At 38.2% G+C, this 15,368-nt stretch overlaps 1 protein-coding gene across 1 annotated transcript in view; it reads left to right on the top strand.

Moving 5' to 3' along the window:
* Positions 1-14,371, top strand: part of LOC101856385 (TELO2-interacting protein 1 homolog) — a gene marked incomplete in the record, with an annotated part of 28,846 nt that extends 14,475 nt beyond the window's left edge. The window contains 13 exon segments of the mRNA XM_005110306.3: positions 819-897; positions 1,769-2,060; positions 3,091-3,227; positions 4,556-4,721; positions 5,474-5,587; positions 6,088-6,396; positions 7,546-7,651; positions 8,055-8,137; positions 8,704-8,819; positions 9,584-9,671; positions 11,277-11,363; positions 11,707-11,829; positions 13,046-14,371. Coding sequence (XP_005110363.2) covers positions 819-897; positions 1,769-2,060; positions 3,091-3,227; positions 4,556-4,721; positions 5,474-5,587; positions 6,088-6,396; positions 7,546-7,651; positions 8,055-8,137; positions 8,704-8,819; positions 9,584-9,671; positions 11,277-11,363; positions 11,707-11,829; positions 13,046-13,120 — 1,775 coding nt within the window.
* Between the last annotated feature and the right edge of the window lie 997 nt (positions 14,372-15,368).

Here is a 15,368-nt window from a genome sequence, read left to right as displayed (position 1 = left end):
ATTTAAAACATAAAAGAGGAGTTGGAGGAAGAAGAAGAAAAGGAGAGGGGATAGAAAAAGAAAATATAGAGACAGGGAGTACAAATAAGAGTTGACCTATATCTTTCAATTACATAGAGTGTAAGACCATCGATATGTAATTTGTTTACTTCACTTTGATCCCTTCTGTACTTTGCCTGCCTAGAAAACTCTACTGGGCCTTCCAAGATTGTCAAAGTGCCAAAATTTTGTCACTGAATTTTAAGTGGTGAAACAGAGATAATCTGTGCAAGCTTGTTTCAGTTTATTTTGCTAGTTATTTTCACTTTCTAAACTCTACATAAATTTCTTTTGATTGATCCCATAGGGAAATTTGGGTTACAATTGCAAGCATAAAAATGCGTTAATGCATACTTAAAACTACATACATACATAAATACTAACAAATACATACATAAATACTAACAAATAGGCCTACATACATAAATAGACAATATCACCCCAGTACAGAACAATCCCACAAACATGCTGTTGCTGGTCACCACTGTGCAGCCCCCTGTTTTTTTGGGTCAGGGTTGTTGTGTCCTGCTCAAGGACCTACCCTAGTGGCTACTTATGTAAACCCTGTGTCACGGACTCTAGTCACCGACTATTTCTGGCTGTAGAGCAATAAACAGCAAGTTATGAGAATTTTACTGAACAGCTGGTGTCTAATTCTGTAAAATTTGATATTTTGGTCAGAAAGAGAGATTAGAACGATGCGACACTGAAGGGCTTGAGATGAACCTACTTAATTTTGTTTCAGATCATTTCATCAATGTTTTTGTTTTTCTCAACAGAAGCAGCAGCTGCTGAGAATGTCATCGACAGCTCGGACGAACTGATCCCAAATTTGCCAGCTTTAAATGACTTGATTACGTAAGGCTGTTCATTTAGGAGTGGCTTTGGATTTTAATCCTATGAAAAGCTTTGGACAGAATAATTCTCAAAATGAAGCCAAACGATCAAGTTTGTTACGCTCACATCCAGTCTTACATTGTCTCAAATGTCCAGACATTTTTACGACAGCATTTATAAAAATAATTTTTGCTCAGCAAAAAGCTTTTGTCTGCAGTAATAATAGCCTCTGTTTAAACACCAGGAACATTTTCAGTAGAACACAACCTCTAAAATTAAAAAAAAGGGGAGTGTAAAGGTGGGAGGGGGGGGGGCTCTGTGTTTCTGAGGAAGGCTGGTAGGGGGGTGTCAAATATGGATCAAGTTTTGACAAAAAACCAGATGCTAAGATGATCGAATTAAACCCACGTGAAATCGCTCTGGCTCAAGACTTCTAGATGTAGATTTCCTCCGTAACAATACATGTAGATACATACAAAAAGGGACCCTGACTAACTTCTTTTTTTGAAGTTCCACATCTAAGAAAGAAGTCATGGTTGGCCGCTCATTTGCTCAGATGCTCTAAAAAAATTGTTCTTTTATTGATATCTGGAAGCCATATCCTTCACCTGCGGATAAACTGAATTGAGTTTAGGGACCCAGAGTGGATCTTTATTACCTACCCGACTAGCAGTTTTACGCTAAACTGCTACAAATGCTTTGAGAGCAATCTTTCTTGACTTGTTAATGGCTCCAGAGTTTTAAGTTAATTGACCCAAATTTTTAGAGAAATTTTTTTGTGACTTGTTGATGGGTCCACAGTTTAAAGCTGAACTGGCCCAAATTTTGAAAGCAATTTTTCTGGATTTTAATGATAGTGAAATCAATGGCTTCTGCAATCCCTCCATTCCAGGCTGCTGTTGGATGAGTACCTCTCCACTGAGAATCTCGCTCTTGTGAGTCGGTATGATGATACCAAATCTGCAGCGTCATCACCATCATCATCATTATCATCATCATCATCTTCACAGTGGATGTCATCCTCATTGTCACTGTTACCATCATCAAGTTCATCGACCTCCAGCTCTTCCCTCCTTATGATCGAGTCCCCTGAGTCCTTTGAATCAAAGAAGCGGCTCTCACAACGCAACAGAGCGATAATGCTGGCCTGTCTCTTCATGGAAGGAGTCGGGAACTTTGCTATGGTGAGATTGGGAAAATTGATTCTGACGTTAATAGCATAATTTTTGTTTTTGTATTTGTTGGGTTTTTTGGGGGTTTTTTTGGTGAGGGTTATTTTTCAATTAAAAATTTTTATGTTTTGGGGTGGTGGACAGATCAGATATATTGTGTTCTGTATTATGTTTTATGTTTTAGGAGTGGTAGTCCGGTTCGTTTGGTCAAGTTTATATTTTTTTGGCTTTTGTTTTGTGTCATCAGGTGGTTTTGGGTCAGGTATATTTTGTATTGTCTTTTTGTATTATGTTTTTGGGGCAGTCTTTATGTGCTCAAGTGTGGTCTTCTTCACCTCCTCTTCCTCTTCTCTCCCCTTCTTCTCTTCCTTGTCATTCTCTCCTCCTTTTTGTTGTTTTCCTTATCCCCTTCTCTTTCTCCTCCTGCTGTTTTTATTACTCCTTTTCTAAATGACGATGTTTCGTGAAGCAACAAGAACCTTATCTCACCTCGTCTGTCTCTTCCCCAGGCATTAGGTTGCATGTTTGAGGCCCACATGGTCTGTGTGCTGTGCCCCTTAGTAAAGAACCTGGGACCTCCTCCTCTTCTTTCTCCACCTTCTTTTCTTATTGCTCCTGATCTTTGCTTAATGAAGGTGTTTCATGAAGTAACAAACACCTTATCTCACTTCATCTGTCTCTTCCCCAGGCTTTAGGCAGCATGTTCGAATCCCACATGGTCCGTACTCTGTACCCCCTAGTGGAGAACCTGGGATCTCCTCTTCCTCCTCCTCCTATTCTTATTGTTCTTCCATATATTTGCTTACTGGCAGTGTTTCTTTAAACAAAACTGATGTCTCACCTTGTCTGTCTCTTTCCTCAGGCATTAGGCAGTATGTTTGAGGCTCACATGGTCCGTGCGCTGTCCCTTAGTCAAGAACCTGGGACTTTCTCTTCTTCCTCCTGCTCCTGTTCTTATTGCTCTTCCAGAACTTTGCCTAATCGCAGTGTTTCATGAATGAACCAACAACGCTTTATCTCACCTCATCTGTCTCTTCCCCAGGCATTAGGCAGCATGTTTGAATCCCACATGGTCCGTGCGTTGTACCCCCTAGTGGAGAACCTGGGACACGAGAACGTACATCTGAGCAGCACCGCCTACTTCGCTCTCACTCACATATGCACCGCTTGTGGATACAAGTATGGATAGTTGGTGGTTGGCGGGTGCTTTGGTGTGGTTTGCTCCTTCTTATCTATCAGACATCTATCTCCTTATCTCACCTCTTTCTTTTTCTTTGTTTTTTGTTTTTCTCCTGTACCATTTCTAATCTTCTGCCGTTATACAACCTAATTGTGTTGCAAATACCGTAAAACTCTCTCTATATCAGAAAACAAGTATAGATAGGATATGAGTTGTTTTTTATATGTTTTTTGTTCTGGGGGGAGGGGGGAGCGTTGGGAATATATTTTGTGATAACTTAATGTCCCCATCATCAAAATTTAGGTAATTTAAGAGATGGGCTCTTTCAACTTTGAGTCAGGACATCCTAACCAATAGACAAGAGATAACGAAGAAGGTATCTTTCTGAGAGAATAATTCCACTCTGTTTTTTGTGTGCAAGACAAAGAGACTAACCTTTACATCACAAGCACAATTGAGATTATTTTTTGTTCGAGCTTCTTAAATGTTTGACCCATAAATGTCATTCTTTCCCTGAATGCCACCAGAAAAGGTTGTCACATGTGTTAATAACTGAAAAATTTCAGTGAGAAAGAAGTAAGGGATAGATCTAGTAGATATTGACTTTTTTGGGGGCATTCGAATAGTGATTTTCTAAAGTTGTCAAAATAATATTCCTTTTGTTGGCTTGTCGAGAAAAGATTCGAGAGAGGATCAACGCAGCCTGTTTCTTTTGTCAAACCATGCTCTTAAATTACAAGAAAAGTTTAATGATTTGCATCATTTGAAACAAATTTTTACCTTCTTATCATATCATCAGAATTGTACCTGCAGGAAAATGCAGATTATTTTAGTTTAATCTTGCCTGAAAGTAAAGGAGAAATACAGTTGCCGTAGTTGTCTAAGACGTCCAACCATTGTCGGGGAGAGAAGTATCCGTCTTGGGACAGGTGGCCAGCTTACAGTGTCATTAGAATGTACAAAAACATGCAAGGGGGAAAAGGGGCTGTTTGTACAGGTGGTTATCTTATACAGGTGGCTGTTAGAGCAGGTTCGACCGTATTTCGCTATTTTTTACTTTTAAAATTTTAAAAATCTTCTCCTGAGATCACTGGACCCATTCATGCAGGAGAATGTAGATTACTTTTGTCTTTTGTTTAGTCCTACTTGTATGTACAGGAAATTTTTTTACCATTTTCTAGTTTAAGAAACTTTTAATCTGCTCATCAGATCATTAGACTTGTTCATTCAGGAGAATGGAGATCACTTTTGTTAAATCCTGCTTGAAAGTAAAGACAAAATATTTTGACAATTTTTTACTTTTAAAAACTTTAAATCTTCTTGTCAGTTCATTAGACCTGCTCATGCAGGAGAATGCAGATTACCTGGTGAGCAGCGTGTCTTTGAGGCTGAGACACATCACGGTGAATCGTCGCTGCCCCCAGACCCTCAGTGTCATGATGCGTTACTGCTCCAGCAGTCTTCTGCCCATCGTGGAACACAGTATCCTTCAGGTACAGCAAACTTATATACCGACAAGCTGTTCAAATGTTTTAAGCTAAGGAAGCAAAACCTTTTCTGTAAAGAGTAAAAAAACTATTTCATTCTTTTAACAATGGAGCATAAGTTATATGTTGTTTTTTTTTAGCCTTTTTCAATGTTTAGAATGTGAATTAAAAAAAATAATTTTCTGAGCACATGCAACTAGTACCACAGATTAAGAAACTGCAATAAAGAAATTACCAAAAAATGTTTGGGCGTAGTGCATTTCAACAACTAGCCAACTTGTACCTGTCTGGTAACTTTTCTTCTCTGCGTGCCCTGTTTCTTTCCCTCTTTCCCTACAGCAAGTCTCAAAATGCAGCTCAGCTGACCCCTGCTTTTTGTGAATCTTGTATCATGTGATTTCTAAATGGGTTAGTGAGCTCAGGCTCACAAGTGATAAATAACCTCAAGTATGTCAGTGACATACTGGTCACTAATTATTGTATCTTTGAGCAAGACACATAAGCCGTAGCTCAAGAGCAGGATGCTGCACCAAGGTGATCAGCAATGGTGTGGTGTTTGAGGCTGTTTTAGTTTGTGATGTTAAAATATTTTTGACCCGGTTGGTGTATCTCACTCAGTCTGTGTGGGCCCTGACAAGCAGGGTGGAAGCAGCTCCTTCCCTAAGTGACCTAACAGTGTCGACAGAGAAAACATCTACTGTTAGTCAATGCAGCCAATAAGTACTCGCACAGCTTTGTATGTTTCTCCAATCTTTCAGCTGTTGGACACCCTGGATGACCACTATGCAGAGGAACTTTTGCTATTCCTGCCCGCCTTGCTAGAGTTGGCCACAGCCATTGGTCGCTGGTTCCCTTCTCCGACAGAAGTCAAGGTCAGAAAATGATGTCGTGAAAATGAAAAAAAAAAAATAGCAATAGTATTGCACCATGACAGCTTTTAAAACTGTCTTGAACTTGCTTTGACTTAGAAGACGATAGCTGAGGTGTTACGAATGCATCACTTGTTTTATGGGAGAGCCTAGCTCCTAATAGACCCAGTTGGAGGGCAGAAAATCATATGAGACTTCACGAATTACAACTGCTGAAGCCAAGATAGAAGTCCATAAGCTGCATACTTTCACAAATAATGATGAAGATTTTTCATGCTCAAAATGTAGCAAACTCTTCTTTGCCAGGATTGTCTCATTGGCCATAGCAGAAGCCACAGATCGCGGCTTTATCCTTTTATCTTCTATTTGCACACAAAGTCAGTATGTGGTTTAAAATTTGAAATCTCAGTTTTCATCTTCCCTTTCATTTCCATCAAAATTGTGTTATCTATTATAAGAGCTGTCACTTTATTGATAAAATGTTTACTGTATGCAAACTGCAGGAGGAAGCACAGGTTCCCGAAGCCCTTACAGCTGAGCTGGACCCTCAGAGCATTGTTGCATTTGTTGAGGAATATGTCCGGACAAAGAAAACCGCTGATATGGAGGAAGACGGAAATGAGATGTCTGATGGGGATGGGACGACGGAGGAGAGAAAGATGGAAGACATAGAGGCAGACATGCAGAAGTTAATGGAAGAACAAAGGAAGGAGGAGGAGCGACAGGAGGCAGCAGCAGAGGCAGAGGAGGAGCAGGAAAGAGAGAAGGAGAAGACGGAAGAGTGTCCTCGCCACTTGCAAGTGGTCATAGATGTGAGTGTCATTATAGTTACCCTCACTGAAAAAAAAATCGGGAAGGCTTTTATGTGTCTGTCATACGACAGGTTTTTTTTGGTCTATATCACATGGCAGAAGAAGATTTTTGTTTTTGGTCTGTAACACATGACTGAAGATAGGGTTGGGTTTTTTTTCTGTCTATGTTACGTTACAGGAGAGAGGATTGTTTTTTTTTTTGTCTATGTCACATGACAGAATTTTTGTTTTCTTTATTGCTTGGCAGGAGAGAGGTGTTTGAAAGTTCTTCTTTTAGTCTCTCACATGACAAGAGAGTGGCATTTGTGTACAGTCAATGATAGTAAATAACAAGATGGGCCACTCAGCCAAAAAAGTGTCCGCAGGAAGTATGCTCTTTGCTTCAGATGGCGCTGCAGTCTGTTTTGAAACTCTCTTTCGTTTTTCCAGAAGAAGAATAGGAATAGCACCTCCTTGCGTGCGCAGATCGACTGCTGTTCATCAGCAGTTCGGGTACGTTCATTGCGGAGTTTTAGGTTTTTTAAAATTTTAATGACCTCTCGCCTTTCATTCTAAAGTCAAATTAAACGAAGAAAACCATCACCCTTTCCTCCGGAAGAGGTTTTTTGTCAGCGTAACCATTTTACAAAAGCGTTCTTCCGAAATTTATCCCAAAACTTGCTAGTTTCACTTTGATTTTTCAAAAACTCAAGTAGGGTAACTCTGTTCGCAAAGAGTGCGCTTTTGTGAAGAGGGCGCCACCAAATTTTGAGGACACTTTTTTAATTGGCTCAAAGAGAGAAGTGGCCCATCTTGTTATTTACTATCATTGGTGCAGTCACTTGCTTGGGGAGAGAGTTTTGTTGCCTTTTTCACCTGATGGGAACGAGATTTGTTTGGAGTACCGTACTGTCTAAAAGTTTCCATGATTTGAAAAGCTTAACATGTTTTATGGGTTTCTGCTGTCATTTTGTTATGTTCACAGATAGGAAGGATTTGGTCTTCAAAGTTCCAGTCAGGGTCATATAGTGTTGGTACATGTCACATGGAGACTGTTTAAAAAAAATAATTTTTGTCTCCTCTGATTTTCGGAAGCTATGGGCTGACCTTTCGTAACAAATTATTTAATAACTTGGTTTATCCAATGAAAACAATTTTTTTCTCTCCTAGATTTTACAGCGAGTGAAACATTTCCTGACATCTCCCGATGGACGGCTGCGCATCAAATCGCTGGACATTTTGTGCCAGTGTGTTACTGATCTCAAGGGAAATTCCAGTGAGTTCTCAGTTTAAAAACTTTAAGATGAGTGATTAAGGGATGCAGAAGCTTTGTCTTGCCCAAGATGTTGGTCCCTAGTAACCTGCCTTAAGGTGTCACAAATGTTGACCCTGTGAACTTTTACTGTTTTTTATGATCCATAAGTTTGAAATTGATTCAGATATTGTGTAGTCCACAGCTTGCACTGTTTGCTTCCCAAGAAGCTGCATGGAAGCTGAGTGTACTGGGTTAATAATAGTTGTAAAGGACATAGAGCATGGATATGCACTCGTGGTATAGGAGGACCGAGAAAGTAAAAGTACAGTAAAAGTAAAGTAAGTCCTATTTCCGGGGTTCTTTTTGCTTTTTTGTGTTTTAATTGTTTATGAACATCTAATGATAAACTGTATCTCATCCACAGAAGAACTCCTGCCACAGATACACCAGCTCTGGGCCAGTTTTTATCCACTTTTTCGCAGCGAAGAAAAATTTGTTGTCATCAAAGTAAGTGACCCAAGCTCGATTCTAGAATTGGAATAATTATTATGGAGATTCTCTGTCTTTCCGCTGGAAGGTTGTATCCCTCTCAGCCTGGGTTGGCCCTGTTGGCTTGGTCGAAGCCTGCTTCCTAAATAATCTAAATTGTGCTGATGGGAGCCTAAAAACACTTACATAAAAAAAAAAAGTCCTTGGTCATGTGATGGAATGAATCTTGCTTATGTATTCTTTGTTGAAGTATGATACTATTTGCTAGGGTGTATTCTTTGAAAAGTAAGATGTCATAGCTGGTCTTCTTCAATCACAGAACTATATTTATTCAGGTCTGATTCTGAATATGAAGACTTAAGAAGTAATGAATTCATTTCAGTAGTCAGGATGCACACTATGGTTATTACACCTTTTTCCTGTTAAGATGGTGATACATTTTAAAATTTTGTTCGCACTAAATTAAAAAATTTTTTTTTTTTCGATTTTAATCTGTTGTCAGACAGAAATTGCCTCTTACAAACCCTTTACTGGAGGAAAACTTGATAGTATTCTAGATTTTAGTTATACCTAATTTATTTCAGGCTCTTACAGTGTTGCATCTAATCTCTGATTTGGGCGGTGACTTTGTCCGCCAGAAAACCATGAAGAATGTGATCCCGGGATTGTCCTCTTTCATGGACAAACAAGGGAAGATCAGGTACTTGCAGGCAGGCACAGTCGGTTCAAAACCGTCATAGTCATTACAGACTATGTTATCTCAGAATTACAAAGTTCTATCTGCTCAGTAGCTAGTTTTGAGAAATTTGAAGTAAAAAATTTTGAGTCTCACATCATTTCAAGCTTTTTCTAATGCAATTCTTTGAATATCTTGATAATGCCTCCAAATAATCTTACGATTTTGATATGTAGAGCAGATAGAATATTTGGTTTTTTATCTCATGGTCTTGTAACTCAAAACGGCCAAAAATGTCAGATAGAATGTTGTAATTCTGAGGTAGCCTACGACTTGCTTAAGTCATGTTTTTTGAGGGTGTAATTGCTGGCATGTAAAATGTTCATTACTTGTTTTGTCTCCTCAATATAGCAGGATTTTGTTTCTCGTACGAAAAATATAATTATTTAGACATTTTTACCTCAAGTCATAAAATTGGCTTTTGCAGGTGCTGTGTTTTAAAAAGTTTTCTCCATTCATCAAAAAATGATGTAACGAATTGTGTTACTACAACATACCGGGTTTTCTTTGTGTACAACTTGACTTCATGATTTTTGTTATTTTTAAATGGCTAATTCAAGTTGTTTGTGAGATGTTGAAATGTGCACTGCTGCATTGGAGCACATGACACTGGCCCTCTCAAATCTCAAATTCAAAATGTTCGCAAAAAACCGAAATGGGCAAAGTGCAAAAAAATGCATTATTTTTATGTGAAATTGAAGGGAATATATTTATTTTTAAATCAACAGCTCTGGAAGCAAGTCAGCCTACCAAATTACTGGCAATTACAAACTGCAGTTAGCCGCTCTACACAGTCTTGGTCCAATTGCCAAAAATGTGAGTTGGATTTTTTTATTTGTGTACATGGGAGAGCAGGCCAGTAAACAGCATTTACTGACAAGTGTGTGATTACAGTATTCTCAGTTGTATCTTCTTTGATGATGAAGTTGGTTTTCTGTCTAGTATCTCGTTACTTTCATTTTCTTTCAAAAGTGGGAAGGTGGGGTGGGGAGTTTGAACCAGTATACCATAATACTATATTAGTTTATTAAATGGTTCTGAAATTGAACGTATCAAATGTTTTTTTTTGTTTTAAAAATTTTTTTCTGGATGTGGTATTTCAGTATCGCTTAACATATCCCCTGTTTTGCTTCAGTGTGCTTAACTGGCTCAGGGAAACATAACTTCACATCTTTATACCCAATAGTTTGAATGGAGTGACGAAGCATGTGAAGTGTGGACCTCTCCAGCTTTGGCAGTGATAAATTTTAGCCTCGTTTTACCCAGAGACAGCTGTGTAATCGAGACTGATAGGATATTTTCCTAACATATTTTTGACATGATCGAATAAAAACGATATTACTATTACCATTACTATACTATATTTACAGGGTAATAACAAAATAATTGTTCTACCATCTCGTTTAAGTTTGAAGATTTATACTCTCAGTAGTCAAAGAGAAATTAAAGATTTTAGTAGTAACGTTACAAATTGACCGGGGCCGTTACAAGTGAAGATATGAGGCACTGAAGGGGTGAATTTGTCTCCAATGCTGGTGAAATAGTTGTTTAATATTGATATGAGAGTCTGTCCTGTACTGCAGATGGTTGGAGGATGCCACTCCACTAGTGGGTCCTGCCTTTTATATTCTCCCTTTTTTCCTGGTTATCTGTCTTTCTATTTTCCCACACTATATAAGACTTTTACAGTAATATTGTGCTTCTCTTTACTCACCAGCATGCGTGAAATGTTGATTTAAGTCTTATTTTATTACGGTACAAAGCACTTAGAGCCACCAGGGAGTGGGTGCTATAGAAGTGATCTTTATTATTGTTATTATTATTATTATTATTATTATTATCAACATCATCGTCATTATTATTATTATTATTAATATTATCAACGCCACACTCATAAGATAATTGCTTAAGTCATATTTGGCTGATTTGGAGTTTTTCGCTCTGCAATGAAGAGCAGAGCCAGCTTGGCAATATTGTTTGCTTTGACAAAGGAATAATGCAAATGAAAAATAAATTGTGTTTTCCAAAATTCAAGTGTTTCACAGAGTCAATTGTGGGAAAGAAACAGTTTTTTCTCATTTTCTCATACTGGCCAAAAATGATTTTTTATGAGTGTGACACTCTTCTTCTTCTCCTTTTTCTTCTTCTCCTTCTTCCTCCTCCTCCTCCTCCTCCTCCTCCTCCTCCTCCTCCTCCTCTACCTCCTCCTCCTCCTCCTTTTTCTTCGTCTTCTTCTCCTCCTTCTCCTCCTCCTCCTCCTCCCCCCCCTCCCCCTCCCCTCCCCCTCCTCCTCCTCCTCCTCCTCCCCCTCCTCCTCCCCCTCCTCCTCCTCCTCCTCCTCCTCCTCCTCCTCCTCCTCCTTCTAACAAACAAACAAAACAAGTAAGTAAGTAAAGTCTCTTGTGTCTTGCTGCCCCTCAGCTGTGTTTGGACTCAGGAGACCTGGAGTCTGTGGCCAAGATGTGTCTGCCCTACCTGTGTGACAAACAGCCCAGGCCGCTGCAACAGGTCAGTGCGACGTGCATTTTTCGGGATCAAATATTATTGTCTGTGTTATGCTTGAACTGTAACTGGCTCAGGCGAATGATTGAATTGATGAATGATACATTTATTTTTTAAGACAATGTATGGGCGTGCCTGAGTTTATTGTACTTCTGCTAATATCTGTATCTTTATCTCTTCTCTCCTTTTCTGTATATGTTTCTCTCTAGGCACATTTCTAATCTCAGGCTTGGATATTTTCATGACCATTTGTGATGCAAGTACTGTAAAACTTACTAAAACTAAAACATGTCCATCCCCTACCTATGTCCTCACTAAAATTTTACCATTGCTTCTTTTTGTATGACAGGCCAGTATTGAATCCTTTTCATTCTTCATTGGACTCGACCCTGATGCCATGTGGTTCCTTCTGAGCCAGGTGCACTTTCCACCCATGCCTGAACCACCAGGGCCAGAATTTGAACCCATCAAGGTATGTCACAAGAAACTGATCTTCTTTATTACTGGTACAATAGTGACTGGGTACTTGAGTAAATGTCGCCAATTGCAGCTGAATCCTTCAGAACTAAAAATTTAAAACTCATCTTTTAAAAAATTGTTCCAATGGGAAAGTGCTGCCATTTATGGGTTTTTTTTCAAACAATCACGTTAGTCTAAGTTTTTGGATTTATTTGGATAACATCTTCATATTTTCCTTTAAATAAAAAGCGAAAAACAGCATTGACGGTAAGCAAAAAAGTGTTTTTCTCTTCACTGAAGTTTTTATTATCAATGTTAAGGGGGCAGTTTTGGTGCTTCAATTTTATCTCTTCTCATCAGAGGCTCACATGTCATCCCAGTAAATCCTTAAGGCTGTCAAAGTGAATATACCTTTTTCGAAAATTTAATTTAAAAAAGAAAAACTAACAAAAGTCAATATTTTAAAATTAAAGTCATGATAGATAATGAGATAGCACTTACCCGTGAGAAAAAGTTCTAGGTAAGTTTGTGGAAAAAATAAATGGAAGTCTCTCCTAGTGTCCACTGGATACTGACATGTAGGCCTAATTGATGAATTCAGATCAGATCGAGTCAGTAAGCAGTGGTGGTAAATGTTGATGCCTCTTGAAAGAGTTTTACTATTTTGATACATTTCATTTCTTAGTGTCTTTGCATCTGCCGTAATAGTGTCTAATTTCTAAAAATTATGCTGCAAAACCAAGAGATTTTGTGCAGTTTTCAGTATATATATACATTCTTTGTTTATTATATAGTCATTTAGAAGTTCTATTCATTTCTCAATAGAAAAAGTGTCATTGAACATCTTAAATTTACCCTTTTGCCCCGATTGTACTAGTTCACCTAGGTTCCTGATTCATGGGCTTATGTTAACAGTTGGGATGGAGGTAATAGTGGAATACTGGTATAACAGGCATTCGGAGCTCACAGACCTACGGTCTAAAACAAAATATCGATCATTCAGGTTCAAAGGGTTAACATAGAAATGCTACTTTTAATATTTAAAAACATTTGGAAGTGCATTTTGTAGGGATGTACGTATCAGTTTGACTGGTGGCACAAGAAGCAATATTTTTGCAGATGTTTATAATAATAATGATAATAATAACAATAACAATAATAGTTATTATTATTGCATTTTTATATAACAAGTATCCACACTCATGTTCAATCTTTCTTCCCCCCCACAGGTTCCTCACACCTCAGATCAAAAGAACAGCTTCAAAACCAATGTCCAGCATTTGTTTGATACTTTTTTCAGTTGATACAATTTTTAAGGAAATCGTGCTTGCTGCTTCATTGTTTGCTAATCGTCATTTCTTTGAAAAGTCATGCCATTTTCTAATACTCCTTCCACTCCAGTTGCTGCATTTTTAATGTTCTAGTAAAATCAAAGAAAACTATTTTTGCCTTGTTTGCGTCTGGTTCATATTTGTACTATTTTTTTGGTGATGTCATACTACATGTACTCCAACAGGACACCTGCGCTTGTAATGTTGGTACTTAAAAATTAAAACTGGGAAGGAAAGACGACTGTACAGCTCTCAACGCACACAAAGGCTGTTTTAGGTAATTGTGAAAAGAGTGTGACTGCTTTGTTTTCATCTTTTGTGATTTTTATACTTTACTTTATCCTTTCTCTTGAATTGTTAGGTGTTGAGGGGAGTTGCAATTTTCGGTCATGGGTTAGGTGGGTGGCTTCTGTTGTTTTTTAAATATTTGCAATATATTTGTTGATTTCTATTCATTAAGATGTATAAATTTTTGTCTGTTTTGGACTTCGTGTACCTTTACATCTTTTTCTGTATTTTGTTTTTTTAAGTGTTCGTGTTTCCTCAAACAATCTGATAGGCTTTCGTTCATCACAGGATTTGAGCTTGAAATTAATGAAAACTGTGGGAAGTTTTCTTTAAATAACGTACTCTTTTTAGAAAATCTTTATGACTCATTTCCATTTATTTCCCATGAAAATGGTTTCTAGAAGTGTGATTGGTCTGGAATCCACTGTACATTGTAAGAGGGCTTTCAATATGCATGAGTGATCTGTTTGAGCTGAATCTTGAGAAAATGTTGTCGAAATCCGTTTTGTTAATGAATAAATGCCTGTTTTGGTGCTAATTATGTGCCATACTTTGATTTTGTTTGTTTGTTTTTAAAAATTTTTATTTATTTAATTTTGAAGGCGGAGTTCAAAATCTGTTTGGCTTTCCTTGATTTTCGAAGGAGGGGGGAAGGGGGTAAATTCTTTTTTTCTGAATTGTTCTAGCTATTGTTAAGTTTTTTTTTCTACCGGCAACTGCGGTGTGATTTTTATGCTATTTGCCATTACTCATAGAGAATGTGAGTTTGATTCCCCCTGAAGAAGTTACTTTATCAAGTGCATATATCTATGTTATTACGTGTACTGGGGTGCTGTATCCTACCCTGTTCAGGTTGGCCCTTATGGACAAGGACAAAGCAGCCTGCCTCCTAAATAATGTAAGTCATGTCAATAAAGACCACTGTAACAATGATAATGATAGAAGATTTAGTTTTAGTAGAGTTTTTACGGCGCTTGCAATCGCATAAGGTCATTTGAGCGCCATGATAGAAGATAAATCACACGCAAAAAGATGTGTGAAATCGTGAAATACTAAAGCTGAAAGGATATATATATATATACAGTAACCCCCTCACACATATATATGTGTGTGTGCCTGGAGAACGGTCCCAGTTGTTGGCAAACTATTTTCTTTGCAACGGGGTGAGCAGGCCAATAAAACTCGTACCTGGTCAAAAATTTAGTCCCCGCAGAAAACACATGTTTAACCATATGTAATAACATATATATTGAAAGGATTAATATTTTAAGCCTAAATATTTTATTAAACTAATTATTTTTGCAACATATTGTACTTCACCAAAGGTTAAAAATGTGCAAGAAATTGGGGCGATATACTAAGGTAAGTCAGCATTTTCAGCATTGAATTTGCTACAAAATATGACCTTATTTCAATTCCCAAGTTTCTGACAACTGGGACTTTTCTCCAGGCCCACACACACATTGTCAACCTCACTAATTATTCTGAAACGGAGCTTTGTGTAGGTTAAACACCCCCGAAAGCACTGTCTAGTCATTTTGTGAGGGGCGGGGGGGGGGGGGATGTCTCCAAATTTAACTCTCTTCTGCAACAACAGGATTAAGCCAAGAGATGGGAGAGCCTTAAAAACTCCCCATGAAATCTGTCTGTCTGTCTGACTCTCTCTGCGGATGGTTTGCGGTTACTCTGACGTGGCTTACTCCTTCTTTCCTATCAAAGATCTATTGTCATTATCTCTTCCCACTCTGTGTTCTTTATTGTACATTGCTCTAAAGTAACACTTCTTCTCTTCAGCACTTGCTTAAATGACCTTATTGTGTTGCAAGTCGCAAGTGCCGTTAAACTTACCAAACTCTCTGTCTCTCTGTCTGTCTGTCTGTCTGTCTGTCTGTCTGTCTGTCTCTCTCTCTCTCTCTCTCTCTCTCTCTCTCTA

This window comes from Aplysia californica, unplaced genomic scaffold, assembly GCF_000002075.1.
Source record: "Aplysia californica isolate F4 #8 unplaced genomic scaffold, AplCal3.0 scaffold00873, whole genome shotgun sequence".
NCBI classification, from domain to species: Eukaryota; Metazoa; Mollusca; class Gastropoda; order Aplysiida; family Aplysiidae; genus Aplysia; species Aplysia californica.
Note: the sequence above shows the minus strand (reverse complement) of the source record. Positions and strands in the feature narration are given on the sequence as shown.